Source organism: Pimephales promelas, chromosome 17 (assembly GCF_988280905.1).
Source record: "Pimephales promelas chromosome 17, fPimPro1.hap1.1, whole genome shotgun sequence".
Classification (NCBI taxonomy): Eukaryota; Metazoa; Chordata; class Actinopteri; order Cypriniformes; family Leuciscidae; genus Pimephales; species Pimephales promelas.
In genome coordinates this window covers 31,986,478-32,004,316 of record NC_142785.1, presented here as the reverse complement: position 1 = coordinate 32,004,316, position 17,839 = coordinate 31,986,478, and the positions used below count along the sequence as shown (strand labels likewise).

At 36.1% G+C, this 17,839-nt stretch overlaps 2 protein-coding genes across 5 annotated transcripts; both read left to right on the top strand.

Moving 5' to 3' along the window:
* Nucleotides 1-3,765: 3,765 nt before the first annotated feature.
* On the top strand, nucleotides 3,766-14,442 carry LOC120474783 (uncharacterized). Of its 2 annotated transcripts, none has more exons than XM_089122381.1 (4): nucleotides 3,766-3,999; nucleotides 5,252-5,331; nucleotides 12,811-13,107; nucleotides 13,678-14,442. In XM_089122381.1, exons 1-4 carry the CDS (start codon nucleotides 3,983-3,985, stop codon nucleotides 13,944-13,946), a joined length of 663 nt encoding a protein of 220 aa, XP_088978507.1. In that variant the 5' UTR covers nucleotides 3,766-3,982; the 3' UTR covers nucleotides 13,947-14,442. The 2 variants fall into 2 exon arrangements, with proteins under 2 accessions (XP_088978507.1, XP_088978508.1); XM_089122382.1 differs by lacking the exons at nucleotides 3,766-3,999; nucleotides 5,252-5,331 and adding exons at nucleotides 11,380-11,750; nucleotides 12,308-12,387.
* On the top strand, nucleotides 9,874-17,668 carry LOC120474784 (uncharacterized). Of its 3 annotated transcripts, none has more exons than XM_089122384.1 (5): nucleotides 9,874-9,973; nucleotides 16,324-16,403; nucleotides 16,585-16,881; nucleotides 16,978-17,031; nucleotides 17,196-17,668. In XM_089122384.1, exons 2-5 carry the CDS (start codon nucleotides 16,325-16,327, stop codon nucleotides 17,396-17,398), a joined length of 633 nt encoding a protein of 210 aa, XP_088978510.1. In that variant the 5' UTR covers nucleotides 9,874-9,973; nucleotide 16,324; the 3' UTR covers nucleotides 17,399-17,668. The 3 variants fall into 3 exon arrangements, with proteins under 3 accessions (XP_088978510.1, XP_088978511.1, XP_039521341.2); XM_089122385.1 differs by lacking the exon at nucleotides 9,874-9,973 and adding an exon at nucleotides 15,868-16,058 and having other exon boundaries at nucleotides 17,199-17,668; XM_039665407.2 differs by lacking the exon at nucleotides 9,874-9,973 and adding an exon at nucleotides 15,883-16,058.
* Nucleotides 17,669-17,839: the final 171 nt, after the last annotated feature.

Sequence of the window (17,839 nt, the reverse complement as noted above, 5' to 3'; positions counted from 1 at the left end):
GGTTTTGACATTCAGATAGGTCTACAAATATAATTTATAAATAAATAAATATCATTTATCGAATATTGTCCTGTCAATACAGAACGTAGTATTCTGTATAGTCTATTTTGCTGTAGTGCTGACAATTTCTTTATTAGTAGGCTTTATATTTATGCTTAACATGAAGTAGCCTATGAAGTCACCTAGCAGCAGCACCGCGTCAGACACGTTTCTAGTGCGCAAAGACAGAAAACGCGAAGCAGCTGACACTCAACAGAAACGCCACGCACACGCCACGAAGCCAATGTGTCACCGGCCTAACACTCATTTATTACTTGTAAATAAATTACATCCTCCGATCATTTCTGATGAAACGTTCAATGACCTCCTCATGCAGTTGTGCATCCTGCTTAGGATGAATGAGCAGATGAGGTGACGTCACGCATTTAACTCCACAGTGCATTGTGGGAGGGATCTGCCATCTTGGGAGGATACGCTATCCGTTGTCATGGTTACTTCGACCGTGAGACTGAGAGAAATAGCGACAGAGAAGGAGTGCAGCTTGATATTTATTTGCATTTTTGCGATAAGGCACACTTTCTTGGGAATAAATGAAACAAAAGGAAAGGGTCTCTATCGGGAGAGACTACATAACAACGCTAAGCTCTGAAATAAAACTCTGTGAAATAATAGCATATTATTGATCTCTTTTATCAGTGTATTTGGCTTTAATGATCTTAAGGCTGGGTGAACAAGATATGATGCAGTGAAAGCCAAATTGTGTTTGGTGTTGCTCTTTTTTTTCTGACTTTTTAAGGAATGTCTTTTAGTAATGTCATTTTTGTATTGGTTAAGTGGTAGGCTATGACTATAAAGCTTAAGTATAGATTATAACTTTTAATATTATTCAGCTGTTGTACTGGGTTGTTTTATATTATTGAAAAAGAAAATTGGAATGAATGAATAAACATGTGATGCTCTCTTTATGAATATCTGGAATTGATATTTATTTTAATTAGCATGGTGATGGGTACACAGAAAAGTATTTAGATTATGAATTAAATTTATGTGGGTGCATGGCTACCTGCAAAGAGATGATCTGAATGTATGGTTATTTAGCCTATAGGAAGTTACATGAACTTTATTGTGCAGTAAATCGGCTGAAGTTGTACCTTTTCAAAGAAATGGACTATGTGCACGTTAGCATATAGTTCCGGCTGCGAAACCGATATGGGGTGTCTAGTTTCCGGTAGCCTGATGGACGACGTAGAGGATGTATGTTTCTCCAGATGTCTTGAACATTTGCCGAATATTACAGTCGATTATGTTCATCGACTGGCTAATGATTTTCCTCCAGCTCCCCAGAGCAAGAGAGAAGGGGTTTAAATATTAGATTTCTCAGTATTTGCATCATTTTGAAGTCACAACATCCATGCTCAGACTGCCTGCTGAAAAATCCAGCTAAAACCAGCCTAGGCTGGTTGGCTGGTCTTAGCTGGTTTAAGCTGGAAGTAGCTGGTTTTAGTTGGTCACCCAGCCTGGCTTAGCTGGTCAAGCTGGTCTCCCAGCCTGACTTAGCTGGTTAAGCTGGTCTCCCAGCCTGGCTACCAACTTGACCAGCTAAGACCAGCCTGACCAGCTGAAAAAGTGTTCAAAACCCCTCTAAAACCAGCCTGATAAACCAACTAACCAGGCTGGGAGACCAGCCAAAACCAGCCAACCAGCCTTGGCTGGTTTTAGCTGGATTTTTCAGCAGATCTCATGAAATTGCGTATGTATGACACATACCATGTATTTTTGGCATGCTATCAACACGCATAATCTCTTTTCAGCGTGTTTATGAATACCGTTGACTTAACGTTATTGTATATACTGTATATATACACATACAGTGCATATATATATATATAGCATATAACCTACCTCAACCCCAACCTACCCGTCACTCCTACCATCCTAGGAAAAAATAAATATCGCTCCCCAGATGTAGATCTACATTTTGTTTTGTTTCGCTCGGACATTTGACGGCGTGTACATACGGGGTACACGTGGAATCACTCGGACATTAATGTTGCCATGCTACGTGCTCAAGCTATGCGATTTGGTAACTGTTATATCCAGGGCCTGAAATTAACACCCGACCACCTGCCAAATGCGGGTGAATTTTGCTATTGGCGGGTAACACTGTCAATCTACCTGCCAGATTGGCGGGTAGCCAATGAGAATTGAGTGATTCATTAGGATTTTTACATTTCAACGAAGTCCGCTATTGCGGTGGACTTCAGCTAAAATGTGGCGGCACATTACTGGGGTAAAGAGGCCAGCTGAAACAAAACAAACAGCCAACAAAAAGATGAGGATGAGAAAAAGAAAAGTAAAGAAGACATTTTAATACAATGTGAACAATCGGCGGCAATGGCAAGGTTCGTGAGCGGCTGATTTATGACAGCGACTGTTGTTTCGTAACGTTCATGCGATCAGAAAGAAGATGAGGCTCTTTTTCTGACTACGTGTGCGAGTATTAAACTGTTGATGAGATGGGATGAGATAATGTAACGCGTCGCTGTTGTAGGTTACAGTACAATGACAGTTGCACAGATGTGTGTGCGTGTGCAACTGTGCATGTTGGGAGTTGGGAACCGGTGAGAAAATGTCCGGTACCCGGTAATTTTATCAGTAATAACATTATTAATATAGTTCATATTTAACCGTTCCTGAACGCTGTAACTAAAAGCTGTTAAGAGTAAGACCTGTACGTGACTAAATCCGCCATCAACACAGCCGCGTGTGATTTGTTTACGAGCTGCGGTAGGTCTATCTGTTGAGTATATACTATATATGTTGTGTGTGTGTGTGTGTCTGTCAAAATCAATGAATAAAAATATTTTTTTTTTATGTATGTTATTAGAGTTATTATTACTTGACAGCACTAAAATGTGTGTTCTTACAAGTTAAAGAACAATATTGTGAAATTCCCGGGTTTTTTTTTTTTTTTTTTTTTTTTTTACGTTTATGAGGCAAAAAAAAAATGGCTGGTAAAAAGTCTCTGTGGCGGGTGAATTTTTAAATCCACCTGCCACAGTGGCCGGTGGCCGAAAAAATTAACTTCAGGCCCTGGTTATATCTCTCTATACATTATAAAATGCGAAATCATGCGTTAGAAAGTGCATTTTCCAGAACAGTTTGTGTTGGCCATTGTTTTGTTTATGATGTTCAGAGGCTATGTTGTTGACAAACACTATCTATATAGAATGTCATATAGATCCGTGTTGACAACCACTATACATGTCATACAGGGGGTAAAGGTATCCGACGTTGGTTCGTTCGTTATCAAGTTAGGCTGTTTAACACATATTAGGCTGTTCACACATATTTCTAAACAGGTCTCCCTTGCAAAATAGGTTCTAAACCCAGGGGCTTCTCCTGGTTAAAGGGTATAATATAATAAATAATAACTAGCCTAAAAACTTCCTTCTAGTTGTCATGGATACGCAACGCTCCACTCTGTAAAGCGACTGCTTGGGTGCGGTGACAAAATGTGAAATATCGTTTACTTTTCACAATGCAGCAGCGCCTGGCTCCACCCAAATACGAGTGAAAACTGTGTTGGTTGACTTGACAATGAACAAACGAACATAGTTTTAGACAAATATATTTAGATAGCCGGTCCACTGATTTAGGATGTAAACAACGGCAACCGGAACCAAAGTACCCAACATCCGCCCTCAAGGCGGAAGTTAGCATTTTTCTCGTGCACAGTCTAACGCCTTATTCACGGCAGCGCCATCTTTGATTTTTAATGAGAATGAAAGCGAGGCTGTGAGGGATAGACTTGCATCTCTTCAATGGGCTGTACTGTTATTTAATGTGTTTTGGTTTGTTCTGCTCATGAAACACTGGAAAAATATCTTTCCAAGAAATGTCAGATGACAAAAAACTCCCGACAATGTAAGCTGTGGAAAATTTGAAGCATCTAGCCGCTTTATTCAGCTTTTTACAGCGGATGCCATTGGAAACACGGTAAGTCTATCCCTCACAGCCTCACTTTCATACCTGTCATGGCGCTGCTCTGAATAGGTCTATTCGATGATGACAACGACAAAGAAGTTTGTTGGTTGTTATTGGCAGTTGGCAAACAAGCTGAGTGATGCGCGTTGCATTACCGTCCGCCACCGCTTCTCAGAAGTGAAACAAAGTTGAAGTTATTAAAAAAAAAAAAAAAAATCGGGGCTTTTGACAAAACATGCGGGACTTACGCAAAAGCTCCGCCCTTGGGCTACAGCCTAACTACCGAATAAAACTGTTGTTTTTATTGCTGCTATTGCCGATGGACATGCTGCGATGTTTTGGAAGAGACCGCCCTAAATTTTCATTTTGCGTGGGATAGACTGTAAAAACGCGTGGGACAGAGCTGAGGTAAGGTCTGGCCATATAGATTATTAGAAAAATATTCGTAGCAATATACACATACATACTGTATATATATACTAAATTCTTTTCGGATATTGGTAAAAGTGGTGTCTTGTAGTAGGCTAAATAATCTTAAATGTCTCCCACTAGGGTGGAGAGCTGCGGCTGCTTATACATGGCAAGTCGTTTTAGCTTAAATGTTGTAGGCTAGCCTATATCTGCACTTTATAGAGTAAACTCCGTGATTTGATTCTGGAACCGAACCTGCTCTTATTCCATGAACAGCCACAGGAAATCTTCAATATGTTGCCTATGCTGGCTTTCTATTTTCAAAGTTTTGTAATTTTAAAATGTGTAGGAATAGCCTAGCCTAGTAGGGTGTCCATATTTTGATTACCAAAAACTAGGACACTCGGCATTATAAGGAATAATTGACAAGGGGTCATTGAATTTTTTGAAAATAATGAAACCCAAGTTTCACGAAGTGAAGTGCCTGTTACACATTGAATGTGCATTATTTTCTAATTCAGTTTATCTTCTTCAAAAACAGTGCCGTTGTTACCTAGATAGTGAGAAATAACCAGCCCTGGGGTATAAAGAAAAATGAAATTGTAATTTTCAAACACAGACATGTCATTTAAAACTACTTTAAATCACCATATACGTTGTCCACATGGCTACACTATGTTCAAATGACGGCAGAATTTTTGTTTCCAAACAAAACTTTTAATCTAAACATTTATTAATTGATTTAATCCTGATAAATCCTGATGATAATTTATCTAATTTAACTTTCTTATTAGTCCTAGTTGTTTAAGTTTCACTCTTAATGCAAATTTATGTCATTTTTTTCCTATTGCAGAATGAAAACCATGAATGCTGTGAATGCAGTTCAACTGTTCATTGTAGTTTGGACTTTCACTGCTGTCTGTCAAGCTGACGGTAAGAGAATAAACTTTCCCCTAGAAAGAGTGTGTGCGAATAATGAGGAGGGACTAAATCTAAGATCATGAAGAAAAAAGGTCAAAACTTATAATTAATTCCTTAATTTTGAAGTCTAAAGTGTGTTATAAGTATGCTGTAGTGTGTAAATTGCTATTGAATATAAGCTATAATTCATATAAATAATAAAATATGTGACCCGCAGATATAAAATCCTGCTCTAATGTACTATACAAAAACACATCCCTCTAATGAGTCAATGCTTATTATATGATTCACATGGACAAAGACACATAATGTCTGGATGTGTTCAAAACACAAAAAACTATTTACTAAACTATATATATATATATATAAAACTATTTTTATTAATGTCAGTTGCTGTATCAAATGATATATGTTGTTATTTTTTAGATGACATCAGTTTAAGCTGTAAGAATGTGACTGGAACTGTGGGTGAAGACGTAACTTTCACCTGCAGCGTCTCTCTGACGTGCTCTCAAAGCTCCATTACATTGTATAAGTTTCTATATCCTGAGAGATATAATGACCCCACAATCTGTAGAGAAGAGTTTCCTCCTGGCTCCTGTGAACAGAGAAACAGCTTCACATGCAGATTCACTCCAACTACAGTAATGATGGAGCAATTCAGATTCTTTATCCAAGCAGTGTGTGGATGGGAACTAACTGAATTCACTGTGAACATATCAGGTACACTATATCATAATGTTATTTCAATAAACGTTTGCAACATTTTCATCAGAAATGTTTGTGAGGAGAATCTGTCTGATGTTTGAAATGCTGAAGTTGAGTTTGTGATTTAAACAATTATTTAAAGTGTTTAATTGCACTTTTTCAGACCCAAGGAAAGAAGGAAATCCTTGAGCAAGAACAGGAGATAATCACGTATTAGGAGATCTAAGATCCAAGAACACTGTAGTCGCTGTAGTTGTGGGCTGTTTCATCATCATCGTCATCATCATCATCATCGTTATCATCATCATAATGACAATCATTTCCAAAACAAACTACAAACTACTGCTTCTGAGTCACAGACATGATGATGACAACAGCTACTGTCTAGAAAATGAGATCTCAGAAGATCAAGAAAGACAAAAGCAGTAGGAACGCCATAAACTATATCTGTACATTACTAACTGTTATACCTCAAATTACTAACTCTATATAATCTTTCTATTTAATACTGTAGGTTATCGATCATCACTGTCAGCTCTGAATAAGCCCAGTGCACATCCCTATGAGGTATGATTTATACTGAATTCATGTACACTTTAAATGCAATCAGCATTGTAATGTTTGTCAAGTCTTGTTACTTCTAGATTTTATTTTTATTTTTTATATTATTTTACAACACATTAAAGAGAATGTATAAATGTGCAGATACTGATCTGGAAGAAATGGCACTAAGAAAATGATTATTTGAAGAACTTTTCACAAAACGGTTCTTCAGGGAAGCAAAAATGTTTTTCCTGTGTCAATGCATGGTATATAAAAACCTGTGTGGTTCTTCACGGCACCTTTATTAGGTGTTCAAGCACGAAGTGCTGAAAACCTATTGTATTTGCTAGAAAGAAAGAAAAAATTCCCCTAAAACGCACCGTAAGGGCTGGAGCTCTGAAACTTTGTCAGATGGTAGGGCCTCAAATTTTGGAGAAGCTATCAGAGTATGAGCCCGATTGGCCCATAGGTGGCGCTACAGCAACCAAAAGTACTAAATTGTTCATAACTCCTAGACCGTTTGACTTAGCTTCAATGTCCCTGGCTCAAGACGGACAAGATGTATATCTCGGATTTCCATTTGGAGCAACAATTTTTTTGTTATTTCAGTTTTTGTCCAAAACCCACTTTTGCGAACTAGTCCCTGCTTTTTGCCCAATCGGGACCAAACCAGTCTAGGCCTTTTCTCTGGACTCTCTAGATCAATAATTATCGAAAAAAAAGGTGAAATTTTGCATTTGGTTGGCTGTAACAGGGTCATTTAGATAGTGGTCTGTGGCAAAAATTCAGTCAAAAGCCCGTAAATCCCTCCCAAAAAAGTCACAACTTCACAAAAATCGATGAGCATATGTGTCCTAACATGGTTAGGAAGCATGCAAAGTATGAGCCCGATTGGCCCATAGGTGGCGCTACAGCAACCAAAGTTTCTCCGCAAAGTTTTGTGAGGATCGGATTATAGGTGGCCAATGATTGGTGTTTTACTGCCCGTTGCTGTTTAAATTTTTTTTTTTTCACAATACTCAACTATAATTCATAGTATAACTTTATCAATTCAATCTTTCAAACACATTTAGTAAAAAATGACTATGATCCTGAAGTTGAAAATGAGTGTGTGAACTAAACTGTAGTAAATCATATTGTAACATGGTTAATTATGTAATATCACACTGAAATGTAGTATATCATGATAAATCATGCTTGCTACATACAACTTAATGTCTTTTGATGCTTTTGTGCTTAAATGCCTTAAAGGTCTGAACTGCTTGAACACCGATAAATGCTGCTTTAATTTTTAAGTCAAGCTTATTTAAACATGAAGAAGTAATGCAACAAAAATAATGAATGTCAACTTTGTATTTGTTTTATTACATCAAAGTGATTTTTTTACTTTTGATGTTCTGTCTGTACCTGCAATTGTCTAATGCTAGAATTCCTGGAAATAATGTGTTTTCTTTCCTAAGAAAACTGGAATAAATAAACACGCCTGTGATACTAACAAAAGATGAATATCTGGAAACTTTGTTTTTCTTTCTCTTTCTCATCATCACATACTCCAGTAGCCGCACAGAGATTATCTGAATTTATGCCAATAGATATTCATAGATTTTATAAGCAATTTGTGACGCTGGACCACAAAACCAGTCAGAAGTAGCACACTATATTTGTGTCAATAGCCAATAAAAACACTGTACGGGTCAAAATTATCGATTTTTCTTTTATGACAAAAATCATTAGGATATTAAGTAAAAGTCATGATCCATGAAGATATTTAGTAAATTTCCAACCTTAAATATGTAAAAAATTATTTTTTGTATGTGGATGCACCACAATCGCCAAAAGAAATGAAAACCTTTAAAGGCGATTTTTCTCAATATTTCGATTTTTTTTTTTTTTTTTTTTTTTGCGCCCTCCTAGTAGTCTCTCAGCCACATTTTATCCTATCCTAACAAATCATACATCAATGGAAAGCTTATTAATTCATCTTTCATGTGATGCACAAATCTCAATCTTAAAAAAGGGACACATAAGACTCCTTTTGTGTTCCAGGGTTACATTTGCAGAATGATTTCAGTTTTAGTATAAGCCAAAGCCTAATGATTTTACTATATGTTGCTTACAATACATTTTTGGAGTACTTTGTGTAAGAACATAGCAAAATTATTAAGCTTTTAGTTGGTTTAAAATATATGAACTTCATAAACACTTAGGCCTACTGCAATATATTTTTAAAATGTATGTATTCATCACTTTAATATTTAATATATATATATATATATATATATATATATATATATATATATATACAATGTATATCTTGAATGTATATCTACAATGATTAGATTTTAAGTTTAAATTTACATTTTAAACATATATAGAGCGATCGTCTCTAGTTTAGAGGACTAGGAGGAAACCACGTGATTCATATGGATTAGGTGATATTTTTTGTGATTCACTTTTTGAAACGTAGCGTTTTGAGAAACAGTGTTGATTTTACCCAGCTTCTTCAAGTTTGCATATTTGGAACCTCATTATGTTGTGATTCTAGGTAAGATTTGTATTACATTAACATTACTTGTCTTAGTATTTTTGACAAAAAAAAAGTGTAACAGCATGTCTTTTTCTTTTCAGCTATTAAATTTGACCAATCAGAGCCAAGAATTTCAAGTTGAAGTCGAAGCAGACTCGAAGAGATGAAGATACTGCCTCAGAAGTTACTGGTAAGCTTTTCCAATAGAATTTCTAACCTCTCATTTTTGACTATTCATAAAATAAAATATTCAAGTTATGTTGTAAAGTGTTTTTCACAATACACGCCATTTCAAAGCAGCCTTATAGAAAATGTACATGTCTCTATTATGACGTTGTATCATTTGATTTATATTGTGATGTTTCTTCTCTTGTATACTCTGTTTGATTAACACACTGGAAGCAATATTGACATGATATACTGATACCTCACTGCTATTTATAATGTAGGAACACTCCGACTTTTTAGGACTTTAGCCTATTCACCTTATCCCCCAGAGTTAGATAAGTCCATACAGACCTTTTTCATCTCTGTGCCTGCTATAAGTCTGTTTGACGCACCCACCGCTAGCCTAGCTTAGCACAAAGACTGGATGTAAATGGTTGCAGCTAGCATACTAATCCAAATGAGTGACAAAATAATGCAAACGTTTTCCTATTTACATCATGTTGTGATTTGTATAGTCACAGAGTGTACTCAAAACAAAGTCACTTGAGACACAGACATCTTTTAACCGTATAAATACTGGGAACTATATTCTATATTCGACTATTTTGAAAAAATGGAATTTGCCACACGGACCATATACGTGTATTGAAAGATACGGCCATCCCATCTATAGCACAGACAGGACAAAGTGGATCACCTGCGGCTGAGGTGAGTGTTCTGTAATGTTTTTAGATGACCTACTGTAACAGTGCCATTAGCCAGATCTGATGTAACATTAGTGACACTATTATATGATTAGGGTATGAATATGTTCTTATATTGATGCGGCGCGGACGCGCTTGGAAAAAACGAGCGCGTTGCACCCTGCTGCATGCCTACAATTGAAATAACGAACTTGAGCGCGCAAAAGACGCGATATGTGAGCAGGCCCTAATAGTATTGTTTTGTCACGAATGCGCTATATCGCCCCAGTAACAAATGAGCAGAGCTAGAGGTAAACTCAGGACTGCAGCCTTTACCTTGCTAATGAATATATATATATATATATGAAGAGTTCAGATGCAAAAGCCTCTAAATGCCATTTGAAATTTTCTTCTTTAATGATGATTTTTATCAAGCTTGTATATTTAAGTTCAGTCATTTCACTTAAATAACAATTAATAGGTAATTATCATTGCCATTTAAGTGAAATCACTGAACTTAAATATACAAGCTTGATAAAAATGATCATTCTAGAAGAAAATTTCAAATGGCACTTAGAGGCTTTTGCATCTGAACTCTTCATATATATATATATATACAGTATATATATATATATATATATATATATATATAATTTTTTTTTTTTTTTTTTTTTGAGAAACAGTGACCTTGTCCAGTAGACCTGTTTAACAGAATGCAGAAGTAAGTTGTGCATAGAGCCTATTGTAATGCATATACTGTATTATACTGTTGCAGTCCGCACTTCCGACTTTGCTCTGTATGTAGGCAGCGATGTATGGATATGATGATGCCTGATATGAACTGGGTTGCTACATTAACTGAATGAATATACAGTCGCGTAACTTTGTTTTACAAAGTGGGTGGGACAGGTCAGGTGTGTGCGTGCGCGTGTGTGCATATGTGTAAAAAAAGAATGAATCACGTGAATAAATACATACTACAATTTGATTCGAACTCGTTCATCAAAATGAACGAATCTTTTTCCGAGTCATTTGGTTCATTCAAGGAACGAAACGAACGAACTGACTCGGGAAAAGATTTGTTCATTTTGATGAACGAGTTACAGGAGAGTCACAAACGTGCATCACAGTACAGAGCAAGGCAACCATTTGAGCTTATAAAACTTAAACTTTGTTTTTTTTCTAAAAGAGCGATCGTTTCGCTTGATAAGACCCTTATTTATCGTCTGGAATCGTTTAAAGCCCTTGGAACAGCTTGCAGTTTGTATTAAAAGTGTTTTTGTTTTTTTGGACCTTGAACCGTTTGGACCCCATTATATGGAGAAAAGCCTGGAATGTTTTCATCAAAAACCCTAATTTCTTTTCGACTGAAGAAAGAAAGACATGGACATCTTGGATGACATGGGGGTGAGTAAATTATTAGCAAAAGTTATTTCAAAAGTGAGCTACTCATTTAACAGCACTAAAAATTATTAAAAATCTTTTGATGTTCCTTTGCAACAATCAGAGAGACGATACAGCTCTGTCTATCGGTATCTTCACTATTATTAGACATATTGAAATGCAAAATTGCAGCATTACACCATGAAGGGGAGATTTGCCGGTCAGTGAGTGACAGCAACGCCTGCTGGCGGACATGCCCAGCACTTGGAAATGCCCCGAGAAACGTCATTTCGAAAGTGAATGTAAAAATGTAGCCAGTACATCATAGACAGAATAAGAGCCAGTAGCCTATAAAGCAATGTGAACTGTAGAGTGAGTCAGAGAGTGAATAAACTCACACACACGCTGCAGACACAGAGGTGAGCAATACGTCTCTAAAGAGGACAATCCTTTATATTTACACCTAATCCACAGGAAAATATTCAGCACATGCATGGTATCTTTGAACTATGTGATTTGCACATTTTGCTGATTTTTCAATATGTCTTTTAAATAGCCGATAGAAAACAGTTTTTCTGCGTGTTTGTGATAGGCTAATTTTGTCTGATTTAATGTTGTATATTTGTATTCGCTTACCGCCAGTGAAGACAATGCAAAATAACTTCATCACGTTTAATCTCTGTAGATTCAGCAGCAATATTATAATGAATGCATGCGTTTCGTTGTGTTGTCTGCTTTATTGTAAAAAACATTGTGGTTTTGTGGTTGTGGTTTTACACTCGTGAGTCTCTTCAACACCTCTATTAATGTATGATTCATTATGTTGTGTGAAACCTCACAAAATTATTTCATTAAATTCTGACTTCTCTACTGAGCGTGCAGTAAATCATATCTACTGATCTCTAGCACTTATTAGACCTAGTTGTTCAAGTTTCAAGTCTTATGCAACTTTCTGTTGTTTTTTTCTTTATTGCAGAATGAAAACCATGAGTGCTGTAAATGCAGTTCAACTATTTTTTCTGGTTTGGACTTTTTCTGCTGTCTGTCGAGCTGACGGTAAGAGAATTGAGGAGGGAATAAATCTAAGACAATAATAATAATAATAATACAAAGGTTAAATCTGTGTTTCTCAACTGACTCTATCTGATGCACATTGTTGAAAGAAACAGTCAGGATGTTGCATGCAGAGACTGTGTATATATTACTATTGAATATATAAGCTATAATTAATTTTAAATAATAAAATATATGGCCATCCCATTACCAGACATTAAATCCTGTTCAAACTATAATGTACAAAAACAAATGTTGTGGTTTTATTTAAGATTAGGTTCTCTAATGAAAGAGTCACTGTGTGTTTGTGGACACAGACACAAAGTCTGCTATATTAAAAGTTTACTGAGAAAAACAAAAACAAAAAAACATATTTATTTTTGTTCAGTTGCTGTATTATATATGATATGCATCGTTATTTTTCAGATGACATCAGTGTAAGCTGTAAGAATGTGACTGGAACTGTGAGGAAAGAAGTAACTTTAACCTGCAGCGTCTCTCTGAAGTGCTCTATACGCTGCATTACATTGTATAAGTTTCTATATCCTGAGAAATATAATGACCCAACAATCTGTAGAGAAGTGTTTCCTCTGGACTCCTGTGAACAGAGAAACAGCTTCACATGCAGCTTCACTCCAACTACAGTAATGATGGACCAGTTCAGATTCTTCATCCAACCAGTGTGTGGGGGAAAAACTACACAATTCACTGTGAACATAACAGGTACAGTGTTTAATACTGCTATAATTCAATAAATGTTTGCAACTGTACTTTATTTCCAATCTACTAACAGTGGTTTAAAATCTGTTAACAGAGACCAGTAAACATGAACCTGTCACTAATATATTACATTGATTATGGTGTTACTTTTGGAACTCAGAAAACTGCTCTTTAGTCTCTTGTCAGAATATTAATCATTTTAAAAGTCACCTGAGAATAAATTATTATAAGTTTAAGGTCTAAAAAGGAAACTGATGTATGATTATGGTCTCCAAAAAGATGCATCTCTCTATTTCAATCAGAGTGATTTTAGAGTTGTTTAGATTTGGTCTGTGTGTGTGTGTGTGTGTGTGTGTGTGTGTGTGTGTGTGTGTGTGTGTGTGTGTGTGTGTGTGTGTGTGTGTGTGTGTGTGTGTGTGTGTGTGTGTGTGTGTGTCAAGAAATCAGTTTGATCAGATTCTCAGCAGCAGAAGTGTTTTGTAAAGTTTGTGTGGTGAATCTGACTGTCTAATGTTTGATAGGCTAAAGTTGGAGTTTATGACTTAAACAAATTTTTTAAATGCACTTTTTTAGATACAAAACCGGAGAATAAAGGCAATCAGGCAAATTGGGCAGGTCCTGTAACAACAGAGAGTCCTGGACCACAATCTAAGACCACTGTCATCGCTGCAGTTATGGGCTGTTTCATCTTCATCATCATCATCATCATGATAATCATTTACAAAAAGACACCAAACTACAGCAAACCTTGTGCATTCCAGAGGAGGATATTTCGGGGCCATAAACAGGATGATAACAACAGCAGCAATATCCAAGAGCAAAATCCAGATAATGTGATATAATATCACTGACTCAACATTGAGTTTATTGACTTTAAATGTGAAGATCATGCAAGACATAAGCTTTATAGGAACTCCAGTAAAATATATCTGTATACATTATTTACTATCTGTTACACCTCAAACTACTGAAATATATAACTCTGGTTGAAGGTTTTAAAAATCTGTTTTATATGTTTGTTTGTTTTTTGTTAAATTGATTTCTGTGAAATAATGGTACAGTATTGATCTCTTTGATGTGTGTGTGTGTGTGTGTGTGTGTGTGTGTGTGTGTGTGTGTGTGCGTGCGTGCGTGCGTGCGTGCGTGCGTGCGTGCGTGCGTGCGTGCGTGCGTGCGTGTGTGTGTGTGTGTGTGTGAACATTAATGCAACAAATCCCAAACTGTGTTTGGTTTTGCCCTTTTGTAAAATTTGACTTTTAATATTCTCTGTACCTGCTATTTTCTAATACTTTGAGCTGTGTACTTTTTATAAATAATAAAAAACTCTCTAAAGATGAATATCTGGAAAGTTTGTTTATTATCACATGTTGATGGATAAGTAACAGTATACCAGTAAAACTAGTGGGTGAAGGGTGGCTGCACAGAGATGATCTGAATCAAGTCACCTTTATTTATATAGTGCCTTTTACAATACAGATTGTTCCAAAGCAGCTTTACAGCGATAACAGGACAATAATCCAACAAAGTTTGTTTCTGTTGTACAGTAGATCTAGAAGAAAGTCATTGTCCAGCTTAAGAAAGTTCAGGTTTGATTAATTTCCATTGTATGAACTTTCTGTGCTGTAAATCTTTAGATATTCAGATTTAGAGATTTTAGAATTCATCAGAGATTTGAAGGTACAATGATTTTAGATTTTACTTTAAAATGAAAGTTTAGATCAACCTTGAGATTAGTTTTCTGAAATATGAGCAATGAATTACATTTGTGAATTTGTCAGATGTTTTTATCCAAAAGCGCCACACAATCAAGGTTTACATTCGATCAGTTCATGCATTCCCCAAGAATCGAACCCATGACCTTATCTAACCTTTACTGCCATATCCTCTTCTTCTTTTTTTTTTATTTAACAGTCAGACACACATACAAACCAACATAGTGCAGTAGTGAACAATCTTGTAAATCCATAATTCCAGCAGTGACAAGAGTGGTTTAAGTGTTTAAAGTGTGTATGTGAGCGGGTGTGAGTGTGTGTATGTGTAAACAAAGTAGCCATTTATGATTTATTACCATTGTCATTACCATCACCATCACACTCCCAGAAGTTTTTATAAGGGCTCTTATTTTGTTACTCTGGGGAGAGCCTGCCCCATTCCCTACTAAGACCACCAGATGATCTTTCAAGTCTCCCTTATGGAGTCATCTCACTCGAGGCACAACATTGTGACTTGTATTGTTTGTAATGATGGAAAATGCTGAAGATAAACTGCATGCATTCCTTCTTTGACACATGGTTTAACGACTGTATGTGGTGATGCAATCTATTAATAACCTGTTTTCCTTTAATGAGGGATAGATTGACAAGTTCTTTATAGTTGGATAAGGGTTTTACAAAGAAGAAAAATCTCCCTGATGTGTTTGTTCAGGTGTGCAATAGTAAAGGGAAACAACAACACTGCCGTGACTCTTTGAATGCTTTCATCCGTATTACAATTATTGCATTGAAGAGTTGAGCAATTATGTCCAAGTCATTAAAATCCTTATTAAACCTATTAATAGTCTATATTCACTGGGAGGATTTGCAGTATTGGAATGTCAGCCGTCTTCAGCATTACATCATGAAGGGGAGATTTGACAGCGCCGACTGCTCTTTTTACATTTACATTTATTCATTTAGCTGACACTTTTATCCAAAGCGACTTATAATTGCTATATATGTCAGAGGTCGCACACCTCTGGAGCAACTAGGGTTTAAGTGTCTTGCTCAGGGACACATTGGTGTCTCACAGTGGATTCGATCCTGGGTCTCTCACACCAAAGGCATGTGTCTTATCCACTGCGCCGTCACCACACCCACTTATAAAAGGGAAAGTAAAAGTGTAGCCATTATAAAGCTGTGTGAGCTGTAGAGAGAGTCAGAGTGAACACACACACGCTGCAGAGACACACACCAGAGGTGAGCAATAACTCTCTCAACAGAAACATCTTGATATTTACTGATCCACACTACGGTCAAATGATGGCAGACTTGTTGTTTTTGGTTGATCTATTACTAAAGGATTTGATTTAATCCAAGCAAACTTTTGCTGATAAATTCTGACATTTCTGCTTAACTTTTAGTAAATCGTCTCAATCTACTATTTAATCTCTGGCGCTTCCTTATTAGTCTCGTTGTTTAAGTTTCACTCTTAATGCAATTTTCTGTTAATTTTCTATTGCAGAATGAAAACCATGAATGCTGTGAATGCAGTTCAACTGTTCATTGTAGTTTGGACTTTCACTGCTGTCTGTCAAGCTGACGGTAAGAGAATAAACTTCCTCCTAGAAAGACTGTGTGCGAATTATAAGAACTCAATTCTAAAATAATGGAAAATGTTTTGTGCATTGCACAATATTCAGTGGAAGTTAATCTGATTTTATTATTAAAGTTTTTTATTATTGTTTAGTTGCTGTATTATATGATATGCATTGTTATTTTTCAGATGAAATTAGTGTAAACTGTGAGGATGTGACTGGAACTGTGAGTGAAGAAGTAACTTTAACCTGCGGCGTCTCTCTGAAGAAGTCTGGATGCTGCTTTACAGTGTATAAGTTTCTATATCCTGAGAGATATAATGACCCAACAATCTGTAGAGAAAAGGTTCCTCCTAACTCCTGTGAACAGAGAAACAGCTTCACATGCAGATTCACTCCAACTGCAGTAATGAAGGAACAATTCAGATTCTTTATCCAAACATATTGTGGAAATAAAATACAAGAATTCACTGTGAACATAACAGGTACAGGGTTTTAATACTTCTGTTTATAATTCAATAAATGTTTGCAACTGTACTTTATTTTCAATCTACTAACAGTGCTTTAAAATCTGTTAACAGAGACCAGTAAACATGAGGATCCTGGAAAGAAAGAAAGAAATTCTGGAGTTCCTGGTAAGAAAGAAAGTATATTCCATTATAATTATTGATTATTGCTCTCCATGTAAATTATTGAACACAGAAAACTGCTCATTAGTCTCCTGTAAGCATTTAGCACTTTAAATCACCTGTGAATAAATGGTTTTAAACAATGAAACATTTTAAATGTGCTTTTCCAGAAGAATCTGTCATGGGTCAATCAGAATCATCTAAAAATGAAAAAGCAGGAAGTCGTGGATTTAAAGTTGCAGTCATCGCTGCTGCTGTGAGCTGTTTCATCATCGTCGTTGTGCCAATCATTTACAAAATGAAACAAAACTACAAACAGAAGAGGAAGTTTCTGGACAACAACCCAGAAAATCATTCAGAAAATATGATCTAATATCACGGACTCAGTGTTACGGAAGCATTGAGTTTCGTTTGCCTTTTAATGTGAACATCATGAAAGACACAAACTTTATAATAACTAGTGAAGTATATCTGTGAATACATTATCTGTTAAACCTCAAACTACTGAACTATAACTCTGTTTCTGTTTTATATTGATTTCTGTGAAATATTGGTACAGTAAATTATCGGTCTCTTTGATCAGCGTGTGTGTGGCTTTAATGAAGCCTGTGTGAACATTAAAACGGAAAGCTGCAAAACCTAACTGGGTTTCTGTTTTGCTCTTTTTTTGTTGTGTTTTGTTTGTATATGAATGTTAATTTTGTGTGGTATGTATGTTATTTTTCTACACATTAAATTTTCTAATGATGTAAACGGCGTTGTGTTGCACGTTTTATTGTTTTAAAAAGCAATGGAATTAGGAAATGTTTGTTTT